The 15376-nt window shown below is 39.7% G+C and overlaps 1 protein-coding gene across 2 annotated transcripts in view; it reads right to left on the bottom strand.

Annotated features, from left to right (window-relative positions):
- Window positions 1-424: 424 nt before the first annotated feature.
- bnc1 (basonuclin zinc finger protein 1) overlaps window positions 425-15376 on the bottom strand; it is an 18595-nt gene continuing 3643 nt past the window's right edge. The window contains exons 2-5 of one of the 2 annotated variants that reach the window (XM_008294051.1): window positions 9029-9131; window positions 7056-7291; window positions 3472-5555; window positions 425-2792 (exon numbers count right to left, since the gene is read on the bottom strand). In XM_008294051.1, coding sequence (XP_008292273.1) covers window positions 1991-2792; window positions 3472-5555; window positions 7056-7291; window positions 9029-9131 — 3225 coding nt within the window. In that variant the 3' untranslated portion in view covers window positions 425-1990. The remainder of the gene's footprint in view (window positions 2793-3471; window positions 5556-7055; window positions 7292-9028; window positions 9132-15376) is intronic. The other variant, XM_008294052.1, reaches the window with a different exon arrangement.

The following is a 15376-nucleotide window of genomic DNA, read 5'->3' as shown; positions in this document are numbered from 1 at the left end:
ATAATAATAATAATAATAATAATAATAATAATAATAATAATAATAAAAACTGTCCTGGACAAATTAGAGCACTTTGCTGATGAGCAGTGGGACAAAATCAAAATACCTGTCAACAGGTGTCTGATTGAGAGTTACAGAAAACACTTGATTGCAGTGATTGTTCAACAAAATATCATTTTATGGGTCCCATCATGCTTGTTTGCTTGTTTTTGTTTGTTTGTTTATATTTCTGTTAAACCACAATTCAAAAGCAATGACATGATTTTCACTAAATTTTTATTTATTATTACTTTTGTCAATTTCAACTTATTTCAGCGACAGCTGTTTATTTCCTTCTTTAATAGGAGGATATGAATACATTTGAGGACGACTGTAGCTAGATAGCTATATATGTGTGTATATAAGGATTGAGAAATAGAATGCGTTTTTGCAAACATATGGCTTTTTATTTAATTGGAATGAATATTGTAACATTAATTCAAAAGAAACATGAACACCTATGAATAAGTGTTGGTTGTTGCTCATTTAAAAAAAAATAAAAATTCAAACAACAAACAAATGGGCTTTTAAATCCCACTCCATTTAAATACAGAATGAAAAAATATGCAGAATACAGGAGTAAAACCAGAACAGTAAACCATGGTGAAATAATCAGAAATGTACAACACAGTGTTCTTAGCCATTCATTAAAAATGTAATGTTAGTGATGAAATTATCTTTTTTGATACAGTATATTTTTTGGTTTCTTTCAGATAACAAATTACTCTATTCACAAAATATACAGTCCGATAAACATTTTGTTCACCTGTTTTTTTATTTTTTTAGGGTGTGCTCACATTTAGGGCCCCTATTATAAACTGCTTTGTTTCATGATTATTTTTTCAGTGTTTGACTCATTCACAGCACATGCTTCTAGCCTCCAGACACAGCATCTTTCTGCTGTTTGTCCAGTCAGTCAGGTTACTACAAGAAACCACATAAACAATACAAGAGTAATGCCTTAATCAAGTCTAGTCTCATCAACAAATTTCTTTACAAAAACATCACCACAATCAAAACATTTTTCACCCCTTCAGTCAACATTTTTTAAATTTATATATTTAAAATTTTTGTCATGTTAGGACAACGCCCATGCATGAATACTGCTGTTGGCAAGTCCCTTAATACTGCATACCCCTCACACAATATGAAGAGATTTCTATACACGCCTGTGAACTGAGAATAATCTTTGGTCAACATTAGCAGTATGCAACAAATAGAACAGTAAAACAGATTATATAACACCATACAATAACTTATTGGTCAAGCTTACAACATTATAGTTTTTTTTCTACAGGGACTCTTTTTGGAGACCATTGTTCAAATGAATGAAATGACACATGTAAGTTACTTCACTACTGCTCTTGATCAATACATTATGAACAGCTTCACAGGGAAGATATGAACATCTGACAACAAAAACACTAGGAAAAAAAAAACATCTTGCATGATACAGTTGAATGATTTAACTCTCACTTAGACAACACATAGGAAAAATCTGTCTATATAAATGAACATTTTCTGGTTTAAATTGGGCTAGAAAGGCAAACCGATACAAAAAATCAGTACTGCATACAAAAGACTCTGACTGCTGAAACTATTTTTATTATTATATTTGACTGATCGGTATGTTTTGGTGTTACTTATGTTATTAATTTGTAAACACTGACAGACACATGTAATGGCTCCTCAATTTTGCATTGCAAAAAAAACCCCAGCACTTTTTCCAAAAGCAAGTTGCATTTGACACAACAAATGAATTCCTGACTGTGCTTTTTTTTTTTTTTTTTGTCTCTTTTTTTCTGAAATATAACAACAGATTGGACCATGGTATGGAATTTTAAAAGCGCTAATTGGTGAGCCTTCTTTAGGTACCCCAAAAAGAAAAACAACAATCAAAAGATGATTACAATAAAATAAATCAGTCACATTGGCATTTGAGATCAAAATCCTACTCCTGGTCCATGATGGCACCTGAGCTAACAGCTAGGTTCCTGTGGAGATTTGGGTTCTGGCTGTGTCTGTTTCTGCTTCGTACAGAGGAAAAGGATGTATCACAGCCAGGGACTTTACACTTGTGAAGCAGTCGCAGATGGACAGTCTTGTAATGGGCTCTGAATGTGCCCTTGTTGCTGTAAACCTTTTGGCAGACATGGCATGTTATTGGAGAGCCACCCCCACCTCCTTGAAGCCCACCTTGTCCTCCCCCACCACTGCCAAGGGTCCGCTCTCCTCCAAGTGCCAACTCCTCACCTCCAGCCCTCCCCAGGCCAATCCCGTCACAGCTTTCATCACTGTCCTCCATGGGGAGCACTTCCCCATCCTCTCCAGCCCCGTCCCCTTCCTCACTGCCAGCTCCATCTGAGTCCCAGGAAGATTGAGCGCTGCCGTTACCGCGAGCTGGGGCGGAGGAGGAGGTGCTCAGGTCCAGGACTGCCCCATCCTCCCCACCTCTGCAGCCATCTCCTCCTCCTAATCCCTCCATCTCTCTTAAGGGAGATGCATTGGGACTGTCTGGTGTAGTAGACATTTTGCTCATAGGGAAGACCAGGCCCATACGGTTGCGTCCTCGAAAGATGACAGAGGTCTGGCTGGTTTGGTCTCGATGAGGAAGATCTCTGTCTCGCTGGTCTTGGCAGTAGTCCATGCCAACAGAGTCTCTGTCTCTACAATGGGGCGAGTAGACGTGGTTAGCTGGGCTGAATGAATCTTTGGTCAGCAGCTTGTGGTGCAGATTCAAATTTGCACTGTGTCTGCAAATAAACAAATACATAAATACCTTAAAGCACCACAAAAAGGTAAATTTTCATTGCTAAGTTTAACTTCTAATGTTCTGTTCATCTTTAAATGTCAGAGTAACAGAAAAGTGCAGTAATCTCTCCTACTCTACTTCATTCTGTCAGCTTCATTCCACTATTTTCCACAACATTTATTGCTAACAGAGCAGGCGAAAAGATCTGGCAAAGACAAAGGATCCACTGACAAGTCATTAATATCAAATCCAATCCTTCGATAAGGGCTTTCCTTTAAACAGTCTACATCTGTATGTCTTTGTATGTGTTACAGTTGGTCAGATATACTGTTGACACTTTCAGATTGCTCATGTTGTATGTGTGTACCGTCTTTATTTTCAGCACAGACTCTGCACAAATCCCTTGCAGACATGAGAAAATGCAATTTTCTTGCAGCTACATGAATATGGAAAGTATTGTTTGAGTTTCAAAAGAGGATGTCTGCTGTAAATCCCTTAGTTAATTGCCAGCTGAATGTGCTCAACAGCAATACCTTCGAGTTGGGATATGTACCCTAACCCTAACCCTAATCAGTAAACAGTGAACTTCCTTAAGTCTGTCAGCAATACTAATAACTTGTGCTAGAGCATAAAGAAAATAATTTGTGTCAAAACATGAGCAAAATATGATTGTCTCTCACCTGTCTCGGCTCCTGCGTGAGGGGAAGGCAGCGTTGCAGCCATCCACTGTGCACATGTACATCTCTTTCAAATGGACATTTTGGTAGTGCATCTTGACACTGTAAGGATTTTTAAAGGTCTTACTGCAGATCTCACAGTGGTGTGGCAGGTCAGCATTGGGGTCAAGGTGAGACAACCCTGAGTCCGCATAGTCATCTGCACATCCATCAGATCCGTCCTTCTCTAGTTGGATAACACCCCCATTAGTCAGCCTGCGCTCACCGTCATCCCATTTGAGTTCTGGAATCTTGTCAGCTGCATGCAGTAAGTGTGCATGCTCCCTCTCCTCCCTTTCTGCATTGGGTTCCTGACAGAATAGCTTGTTGTCACAGTGGTTCTCCATCAGCCTGTTGTCGAAGTGAGATGATGCACAGGTGATGACACCTGTTTCAGTTTGTCTTGACCCGTCATCTTTGTCCTCCCTCTCTGTCATTTCTCTGTCTAAGGTTTGGTCCAACCGATGCTTTGTACCATCCCTTTCTTTCTCTTTGCCAGTGCAAGTCTCTCTTGACTCTTTCTCCTCCCCAGCTTGCCTGATGTACATATGCCTTTCTGCTTGGCTACTGTCACACTCATCCCTGCCATGGAACGGAGCATCGTCTTCAGAGCCATTTTCCTTATCCATCTGCTCATCTTGCTCTACCATCTCCTTCTCTATCTTTATTGGCATACTTGATTTGCGAGACTTTTTCTTTGGTATAGGGTCTGTCATGCAGGGCTCAGGGGCTGAGATGGGTTTGACAGGTACAGAAGAGGACAACAGAGGAAGGGAGGGTAATGTCCCTGGGGTGTTGGCAAGCTCTGCTGGCGATACCAGGCTTCGGTAGAAAGGCAGTACTGGTTGTACTGTTTTTAAATTGGGAAAGAGGATACCACTCTGGCCCATGCTGGGGAATGAGGTGGTGTGGAGTTTTGATCCAGTGTCCACTTGGCTCACCATGTAGCTGGGCACAGATTTATGGCTTTCTGCGGAGCAGATGGAGATGGGAGTGCTGTAGTCAGACCTTTTCTCTCCTTGCGAACTCTCATCAGCAGACAAGCTCCCCCGCAGATCTTTGTCCCGGTTGTTTCGGTTCATGGGCATATGTAGTCGTGGGTTCGGGTTGGCGCTATGGCGATTACGACTGCGCAGTGAGCTGAAGACCATGTTGCAGCCCTCGATGGTACACTTGTGCTTAATCTTCAGGTGCACTGCATTGTAGTGGATTTTCAGAGTGCCTTTGTCATAGAAGGTTTTCTCACAAGCATTGCAAAATACACGGCCCTTCTTCAGAGAGCCTCCTCCTGCACCACCTCCTGAGACCCCTCCATTGCCACTACCATTCCTGTCAAGAGAGCGAAGCTTGCCCTCAGGTGACATCTGTGTTACATCAGAGCTCACTGAGGGTGTGCATGGTGTGGAGGGTCCATCTGAGTAGTTATCACTAGTGGAGAAGTCCTCAGCTTCGATCTTTGTATTAATGGAGAGGGTGTCCATTGGCTTTTCTCCACTTCGGTCTAGATCAGCAGTGAATGACACAGAGCTGGAACCTAGCAGGGTACTCTCTAAAGGGTGTGAAAGAGGGAGAGGATTGTCTCTCCCTAAACTGTCCCGCCCTTGATCATCACATCTATGACTCTGCTGCTCCACTGACCCACGGCATGGCTGCTGGTGCTGGTGATGTTGCTGGTGTTGCTGTTGCAGAGCCCCTGTCGGTGAGCCCAGATATGGCGCAGGAACAGAACCTAGCAGCTGAAATGGCAGCATGAAAGCCATGCTGTTGATGAAGTTCTCAAAGTGGTGCATGCTGTTGCCACTTAGCTTCTCCACTTTTGATGTAGACAGGTTGTCAGCAGTTCGAGGGGTGTTGCGCTCAATGAAAGTTCGGATATCTGAGTTGGTGCGGGTGCTGGGAACCAACACTGCCTGGCCTTCTTTGTCTTGTAGAGCCATCAGCTCTACTATTGATTTGGTCTCACCAAAACGCAGGAACTGTTGCAGTGTTGCAATTTCCTCCTCGAATGTCATGATGGCCCAACGGTCCAGCACCTTGCCTGCAACATCCTACAGGCAGTGCAGAAAGAAAAGGAACAGCAGCATGGTACAGGAGAGGGGAAAGGGCAAGGGTATGAAATAGATTGAAGAGGATAGGAAAAGTGAAAAAAAAGAGGAAAGGACAAAGCAATTTCATCATTGGCATTAAAAGTATCTGTTGGGTTGCTCATACATATTCACCGAATGGGTTATATGACACACCTTATAAAGCAGATTGGCAGAGCGGCTAAATAAAGGAATCAGATGGAGTGTTAATACAAGCAGGCAGTGCAGTTCCCTGAGAACCCTCATTACAAAGACACACAGTGTTTCATCTCGCAGGTCATTTCTCTTCATTTAAATCATGTAGATTTGACTGCTCTGCATCAGCAGGAGACAGAGAACACAAGTACACACACACACACACGCACGCACGCACACACACACACACACACTTTCATAAATTGTGGTAACATATGAACAAGCATACTACAAGAAACATACACTCATATGCACAGTCCCAAAGGCATGCAAAAATAAATACATGCACAACATGCCACACATACATATAGTAAGGAAGGGGTGATCAGAAGGCGTCTCACATTGATCAAGTGGGCCCTCTCTCCCTTAGCCCAGCAGTAATCACATGTGAGTTTGGGGGTCTTTGAAATTGAGGAGCGGCCTTATGCCGTAACTGTGATTAATATTTCATCACAGAGCATTCATTGGGTGCCTGTCGAGGATTCTGACTCTACTTTCACCATTAGATGAGCTAACATAAATTAAACGCAGCCCAACTTGAATACTTGATGATGTACTAATCGAAGTGAGATCTTGCGCTGACATAGTGCCTGCAGCCCAGGCTGCAGCTGGCTTGGCGCCGGCTTGAGAGGAAATTTAGAGCAAAAGACATAATATTTACAAATTTACCCAGCGCAGCTGGGAGACCTCCCTGAACTGGTGGTACCACCGCAACAAGGGTGCTGCTTTAGCAGGATATCAAGAAAGTTTGTGGCATTGGTCGCTATATCACATCCCTGTTATCGCCTGACTTCAGCCAAGCTTTCTAGACTCCCCCTCCCTCCCCCTGCCTCAGCTTCCTCAGACATTCTTTCAGTCTCTCCCTTCATGTACTTTCAGGCAGCACAAAAGGTGTTTCGAACATGTTTTTCAGGTGTCTGATTCATGTCTAATGCAACAGATACAAAAATACAGACACAGATTTGATCAGCTTTTAGCACGTGATGTAACACCTCCCACTTTACTCACACTGTACATTCATAAAAGTGTTTTAAAGTTTCAAATCTATTTTTCTGTACAGCTCCAACATTAGGCTAAACTTTAACCAGAATGTGTTTAGGTCTTCTCATCTCGCTCTTAAAACTAAATAAACACTGAAGCATTTATTGAAATCAGCAAATTGTTTTGTACTGGTCTTCACAAGCACATGCTTTTGGGGGTACTTCTAAAAATATATAGCCCTAAACACACAGAAACAATGAGAAAAGAGAATTTCTCCCCACCGCTCACCTGGAGCACATATCCTCGGATGTAGTCCTGCAGTGTCCAGTCAAGTGCATTGAGGATCTGGATGACCTCCTCCTGCTTGAGGACAGAGAAAAGGCGATCCAAGAGGATCTTGAGGCGGATCGGGATGGCTTGGGTGCCATACAACATCAGGCTGCAGATATCGAACACCACATTGGAGTGTACAATCTCCACCTGGCTGCTCTGGTACATATGGTGCACCTTCAGCTTGCTCAAGGCTAGAATACACATGTCAGATTAAACTAGATTAGGGTAAATGAAACTATACAGGTCTTAACCCTGACAAAAAGAAAGGACAGAGCAAAGAGAAACAACACAAGTTTTTAAAAAGTGTGAGCAAGTAAAAGGGGGCTAGACCAATGGAGCATACACAATTTATACATGTAAGAAAAATTACAAAAACAGTCAAAATATATACTTATTATGTAAAAAAAACAACAACAAAAAACCTGGTTTGTGTGTATTTAAAACTTTCTCACTCTGCCATATGTGTGTGTGTGTGTGTATGTGTGTGTGTGTGTGTGTGTGTAGGAATAAGTAATGAGTTTGTAGGAATAAATAATGACTGTGAAAGCAATGTGTTATAAATGTACAATAATGAACAATGAAAAGATAGTTATTTGAAAAGTCAAATACTCCATTAATATTGTCATTATTAATATTAATTAATTAACAAAGACCAACAAATATCAAAGGCCAATACATATGAAACATGATCAAAAGACTAAATAGTGGATAATATCATAAAGCACGACAGTTATCTGGAGAACAGAATGAAGGGCAAATGGGAAAGATGAGAGTGATTCATACAGCATCTACATTCAATGAGTAGAAAAATTATACAACTGCTCATGGCCACAGTAGAATTATTGTAAATGGCCAAGACTTGAAAGATCTACTAAACTCCATACCATATTTTATTTTTCAGTTATATCACAGAGAAGAAACAAAGCTTCCATGACCAAAATAAAAATCCTCTTTATGACAACAAGTGTCTAGTTTTTAGAGAAATGTGATCTTAGCTCTGGTTCATACTGGAAAATAGGAAATGACAGTGTACTACAGGAGTATTCCAAATGATGGTCTTCTTTGTCTACAGTAGCTAAGTGCAATACAGAATTATACAGTAGGTGTCATAGTGACAGAATTGTGGTTTAAAATGCTAGATGGATCTGCTTAAAGCCTTGGTTCATCCATATCACAAAACAAACTATGGTTCTTGCTAAAATCATTTTTGGAATCTATCCAAGCATTTAGTTTATTTTATATCTGTCCACATTTTGAGATTTCAGTCACAATGCAATGTCGGTGAATGTGGCGGTCACAGTCCAAGAGAATTTTAACAGTAACATCTAGAGGTGTAAAGTCTGAAAAAATGTGGAGGTTTAAAAAAATAAAAAAACACCTCAAACTTTTAAGACGTTTGACAGTGTAGGCTGTCAGACAGATGATACCTAAGACCATTATATTCTGATGTAGTGACTATGCCTGGGTCTACAAAAACAGGGCAAAACACTCAGAAATGATAAATGCTGTTATTTTGGATCTAAATATCATAAGTATATTTAAAATGAATACAACATTAAAAGCAAATTAAACAGCATTTATTTATTCATGTAAAATAGTTATTATTGTTTCCCAGATGAAGACTTGACTTGGAATGAGAGTTGGGACTTTATAGCCAACACATCAGACCTTTCTGCGATTTGCAGAACAATAAGTTTGTCCACCCTCTGAAACATGTTTAGTGTCAGGTCATTCTGGATAACCCACAAAGTACACTGTCAACACCTTTCATTCAGTTTTTATCCTGACAAAATAGTCCAAAAACAGTTGACATTGTGCTATTTTCTTTTTATGGAGTCAGTATAGCATCTGTTCTCTTTAGCTTAAATTCAGCTCTATTGTATTTTAATACAGGCAAGGATTTCACAGACAAAACCTGAAGCTCTTACCGTGTGCTACCCAGCCATGCTTGCAGTTTTCACACTGCCTCCTCTTCAGCTTCCCCGGCTTGAAGCTGTCACAGTTACAGTTTACCAAAGTGCAGCAAATAGCCTGTTAAAACAAAAGAACACCCCCCAAAAAGACACACAGGATGTTAAAACATCATTTGTAAATGTATTTTTACATTTTGATGACCACACAAGAAAACCAATCCACATTTTTAAAGCGCACACTGTATCATAAATTTGGATTTGCTAACTTATCACGAGTTGATTATCCCTTAAATTTCCTCTTTGTTTCTTTAAATTGTTTAAAATCAAACTACAACAAATGTGTATTTAGTTTTTTCTTGTTTCTGTACTGTTATGAATTCAGTAGTTGCTGTTTGTACAGCTGCATTATTCCATGAATTTTAAATATTGTAGATGTCTCAGTTGTTAATTTTTTTTTTTTTTTTTTACCAAAATTCTGCCAGGGATATTAGATATTGTTGGTAAAGTCTGGAGAAGACTCTGAGCCCCTAGTCCAGCATAAATATATATATATACAAAAAATATGTAATTCCATTTAGGGGAAGCATTTTTCCAAATTCCTTCACCATAGATTTGACTTTTTTGATGTTATGGTATTTCCATATTTTGTATAATTCCAAAAATGTATTATTTATAAGTGGCCACATTTCTATACATTTAGGAAGGCAACATAATAGCGCAAACAAAGAATACACCTTCTAACCTTATCATTGTGTAACTGTGCAGTCAAGAAAAAGTGTCAGGCATGTGCATAGTTGTAGCTCTGCTCATCTTACAAAGCTACATGAAAAATGTACAACTATCAAGTTGCCCATGGAAACCGAAAGAAAGAGCATGATTGCCCAAAGTAATTTTGCTCTCCTGTTGGGTGCCACTCATTGCTTGGTTCGTACTATGAGAGCAGCGTTAGTACAAGTGTACGTGATAGTCTCAAACCCAAACTCATCTCAGTCGCACAAACACACAAAAATAAACACAAGTCAGGGGAATTGATGTATTACCTCATGTGTTAATAGGTTTTGTATTTTCAGGAAAAAGATGCGTAAAAGCAGACCAACAAATACTCAAAGTGAGGAGTGAATAGCAATAATAAGGCAAGATTTCAGAGCAGCTTTTAACGTAGCCGCAACCCAATGGAGAGGATTACAGCACACTGATTGATACACTAAAAATGACTCCACTTCCCCTTCATTCCACCTTTGCGCGAAGAAAAAAAAAAAAATCATTTACACACCAGGAATGGAAGAAAAGCATCATCAGATTTATGATCAAAGCACTGTTGTTAGTGGTACATACTGAAAACCTTGGGGTGACTGCATAACGCCATTTCTCTCCCTCTGCATCTATAATGCATGATCAGTGGGGTTTTAGTATACATGAGCAGCATGCTTAGTTCCTTGTTGGAGCTCACTCACTCTCCATGGGCGGCAAAGGAGGAAAAGTGTGGGTGGATGGGTAGGGAGCCTCCTCCTCCTCATTTAGTCAGTCGCTTGGTTCTGTGCTCGAGGCTGAGCTTGTCCTTGAAATCTGGGATCACATTATTTCACCTTACAATAACCTCTCATTACGATGAGTAAACTGACCTGAGATGAAGGTGGCAGCAGCTACCTGGCTTTGAAAAACAGCGTTGTAGCTCTGGCCTTCAGTCCCATGACATCTGTTTGCTTTGCTTTTCCCTCTATAGCCCTCGATGTCAGGTTTTATCTCCTGACTGACCAACTCAGCCTCATAAAGACAGTGGTGAGGTGTAAAAACCCCTTTGCTCATCATTCAGTGAAATAATCCCATCATTACAGAGCACGAATACCCAACACGGTCCAATTAGTCTAATCCCATCCCACTGTAGGTGCACACACCTCCTGCTGCTGCCCTCCTTAATATACTTCTCAATCAGATGCCCAAGCTTCCTCACACACACACACACACACACATTCCAATGTAGGGGTTGCACACATCACTTATCTTAATTAATGTTTCACTTCATAAGTTCCTGAGAAGAAAAACAAGAAAAAGAAAACATGACAGCACAGGGAAGGCCAATGCAATCGCGGCTCTTAGTGACCAATCGCCCCACCCCACCCCCCGCTCCAACCACCAACACCATCACCACCATGCCTTTTTCTTTGCTGTTGTCACAACAAAGCCACGGCTGCTCGCACGCATCAGTGAAGTCGATGACACGAAGACTAATTGCGCAAAATGATTTGGCTTCACTAACACAGTGTCACTTTCTTCTGATCATGGATATATGACAGTGTAGCCGCACATCAACCTTGCCACCCTCCACCACATTTACACGTACCTTTAACACACTACGCATGTCACGATTAAAAAAAATCATGATTAAGGTTCAGATGGAGAAGTGACGAACAAACATCAGCGGCGTCCTCTCACATCCGGTTATTTATAGTTATATGTCTCATATCTTACACACACACACACACACACATATATATATACACACACACACACACACACACACACACATATATATGTTAGTGTGGGCACAATGAAGCTGGAAGTTCTTGAAATAAAACATTTTTTAAAAATGACAAAATGATGCTTTTTTAAAAAATTATTAATTGTAATGGTAGAGCAACAGCAACACAATAATCTGAAATAACATTTATATTGTTCCAATAATAAACACTTTTCTTAATATTAATAATTACTGCTCCTTGTAAGATTAATCCCTGCAAACACACAATTAAAGGCACCAGATGAGTGCATAAACACTTTTATTAATCGAGTTTCTCGCATCTGCTGATTCACCTTAAAAGTCTGACAGTTTCAGTTTCCACCACATACAGAGACTTTCCACATTAATACCTAAATCATGTGATGACACCTAAACTCTGGTGATGAACACATCATGATACAGTCAAAAGCCCTGAAATTAGCTCGTGAGCAGTGAGATAAAATTATGACTGTGTGTGTGTGTGTGTGTGTGTGTGTGCGTGCGCGAGTGCGCATGCATATGCAGCAAAGATAGGATTTTTTACAATATAATGATATGAATTAAATAATATTACAAGCATGTTCATAAATGTTTTTTTAAAAATGTCAGAAAAATGACATTTTGTAAGTAACGGTATCTGATCCTGATGCTATATACTTGCAGTCTTGGGCTCATAAATTGCCTTCTCTTTAGTTTCTTTGTGTGTATGAATTGTTATGACACTGCTCGTACTACTTTTGCTCGTCAGCATTTTTTTTTTCTAATGGAAAGACATATTTAGTCTTGATGTGTATGTTTTGATTATGCTACCAATCCTCAATTCCTCAGTGGCTGTCTTAAAGGCGATTTGCTAAACTGTACACAGGTCAGGTCAGCCTTCAGCTGTGTATGATGGATGGATGGAGGTGGGAGATTAAAGAGACAAGGTGAATTTAAGAAAAAACAAAAGTGAGAGGTGAAGACAAGGCAGGGACGCCATAAAAAACAGCATCCATTTACTATCATTGAGTGGTAACACTGAGTGCTAACACACATTCTGAGGCGCCTCCATGTTTGTGTGAAACACCATTTCTCAGTAAGTGAAAACACACACAGCGATAAAAATAAAAGACACAAGTGATGCTTGTCAGGTTAACTTGCATTATTCCTACAGTAAATTTAACTACTGCAGCCTAATGACTGACAGCTTCATTAAAACCCCTTTAAAATTGAAACCTTGCTTTTTCCCTGGGTTTCATGAAGTCATCAAAAGGATTTTTTTCACTCAGTTGTAACGATGTAAAAAGTGAAAGGTACATTACAGCCTAAAGAACAATGTTAGTGCTGAACATAGCTGAAATAGTATGCACAGATCAATACAGAATCTATAAACAACTACAGTATGTGTTTTAAAACAGAAACAGAAATAAAGAAAATCAAAGCTGTGTTCTGTCTGGTCATAGTGGAATGTCTTCTCCGCAAGACCACTGGGTTCAAGCCACAATGTCTTTTACACACACTTACACACACACACACACACACAGACACACACACACACACACACACACACACACACGCACACACACCCTCTCCCTCTTGCTCTCTCTCTCTCGCTCTCTCTCTCTCTCACACACACACACACACACACAGACACAAAAGAAATAAAATAATACAGTCCTTGCTGGCTCTTTAAATGAAGTCCCACCATATGTCCTGAAAAGCCACAGTGCTTTAGAAATTCAATGGAAGTGAACAGCTGTTTGAACAGAAGACAGTTTGCAGATGGACAAAAACTTGTTGAACTAATGCAGTGGAAAACTAATCAATTAGCAGTAGCACAGCCCGAACAATGGGGAAACAAGCGGTGCTGGTGCCAAAGGGTGAATAACACCAGGGCTATCAGGAGGAAGGGGGAGACTGACAAGTGAGAGGGGATCAGATTTTACCATCAGTGATTAATCAGTTAAAAAACAATTACACGGGGGGATAAAAAAAGCACATTTTCCTGCTGGGAAATATGAGCGTGATCACTGACTGCACGGTGCAGACATTATTAATGTCATATATATTATACATTTTTTGCTGAAAACAGGGACCTTTTGTAATGCACTAACAGGCTGAGAGCTGTGCAAGAAATGATTTTAACACCTCATGTGAAACGACTGTTTATTCTAAATAATATTTATCTTTAAGATTTTGTAAGTGACTATTAATAAAAGTATCCGTCTTCCTCCCACTGTCCACTAACATGTTGAGGTTAATTGGTGATTCTAAATTGTCTGTACGTGTGAATGTGAGTGTGCTTGGTTGTCTGTGTGGCCCTGTGATGGACTGGTGACCTGTCCAGGGTGTCCCCTGTTGTCGCCCTAAGTCAGCTGGAATAGGCCCCAAACCCCCGTGACCCTATAGAGGATAATACGGTGTGTAGATAATAAATGGATGGACTATTACCACAAATTGTGTGGCTCGATTACAAAGCAGAATTTCACTTTTACACAAAAACATATACAAAAAAAATCAGTGAATGCAGTTTTTCAATTAGGTATCATTTATAAAGCTGTAATTAGTTATTAAATATGACTAGAGAATCAATGGAGTTATAAAATATGAACAAATTGTTTACTAATGCTTTATAGGTTAGTTGTAGGTGATAAATAAGGAACCTGATTAAGAAAATCCTCTTGGCCTGACATCTCAAACGTGTTCTAGATGAATGGTTTACAATCGTTTATTGATTTCTTAACTATTATCATAAAGCAGCAGCTCACTCTATATAAATGGTGCTTTGTTAGAAAGTTAGCACGTCTTTTGATTGATCACTCAGTCAAACTCTTGTCAACAAAATGTTGACTAAATTATTTATTTTTTAAATTACTGATTCTTGTGTAACAGTGTGACAATTTGCTGTTTTTTTTCTGTTTTATATCAAAAATAAAGTTTACACGTTGCATTGTGAATTTTTAGTCAAACACAAAAAGTGACTTGAAAATAGAAGTCATTCTAGGCTCTGGAAACGTATGACGAACATTTAGTCTATTTTATGGCTTTTAAATGACAAAAAAGTTTAAGAATAATTGTTAAAACATTCGACAGATTAATTAACAATAAAACTACAAGCTTTGTAAAGGTAAGTACAAGTAAGTTTGTTTAAATATTTATAGAAAATAACATTTTATCCATTGAGCTTAAAGTTGCAAAGTAAAAGAGTTACAGAAAACAGTTTACTCACCGAAAACAGAAACAGTCAGATTTTCAAATAAAATATAAAACAATTTTTAAAGGATGTAAACAATTGAACATATCGAGCAGTGTGCTCAGTGTTGTTGCTTTGTGTTTTGGCTGGGATCAAATATTTATTTCCTGTGTGTATGTTTATGTGTTTAATGATACCTGTGCTGTAGATTTTTATTTTTTAATAAACACTCAGGAATTTCGTAGGAGGACAGTGTTCCTGGTACCACTCAGGTATCCTGCTAATAACACCAACTTCCACCAATAAAATCACCTCAGCACCAAATCCTGTAACTGTGGTGGCCCCGCCACTGAGCCCAGGTTGTATGTGTGTGTGTGTGTGTGTGTGTGTGTGTGTGTGTGTGTGTGCGTGTGTGTGTGTTTGTGTGTGTGTGTGTGTGTAAGGGTGTGCATATGCGCACAGCAAGCTAGTTAAATGGTAATTGATGACAAGTGTTAGTTAAAGTGAGGTTACGATACATGAGTTGCTCAGCAAGCATCCTCAGCCTGCCACAGCTTAAGATTTGCTTTCACTGCATAAAAACAGAGGAAGCAATTTCACATACGGCAACAGATCAAAATCACCCACTTGTCATAATAATTACAAGGTTTACATGGAATCTATAACTTCTTACACACAAACTCTCAGCTGCAAA

The sequence above is a fragment of the Stegastes partitus genome, unplaced genomic scaffold (genome assembly GCF_000690725.1).
Source record: "Stegastes partitus isolate 25-593 unplaced genomic scaffold, Stegastes_partitus-1.0.2 Scaffold933, whole genome shotgun sequence".
Lineage (NCBI taxonomy): Eukaryota > Metazoa > Chordata > Actinopteri > Pomacentridae > Stegastes > Stegastes partitus.
Note: the sequence above shows the minus strand (reverse complement) of the source record. Positions and strands in the feature narration are given on the sequence as shown.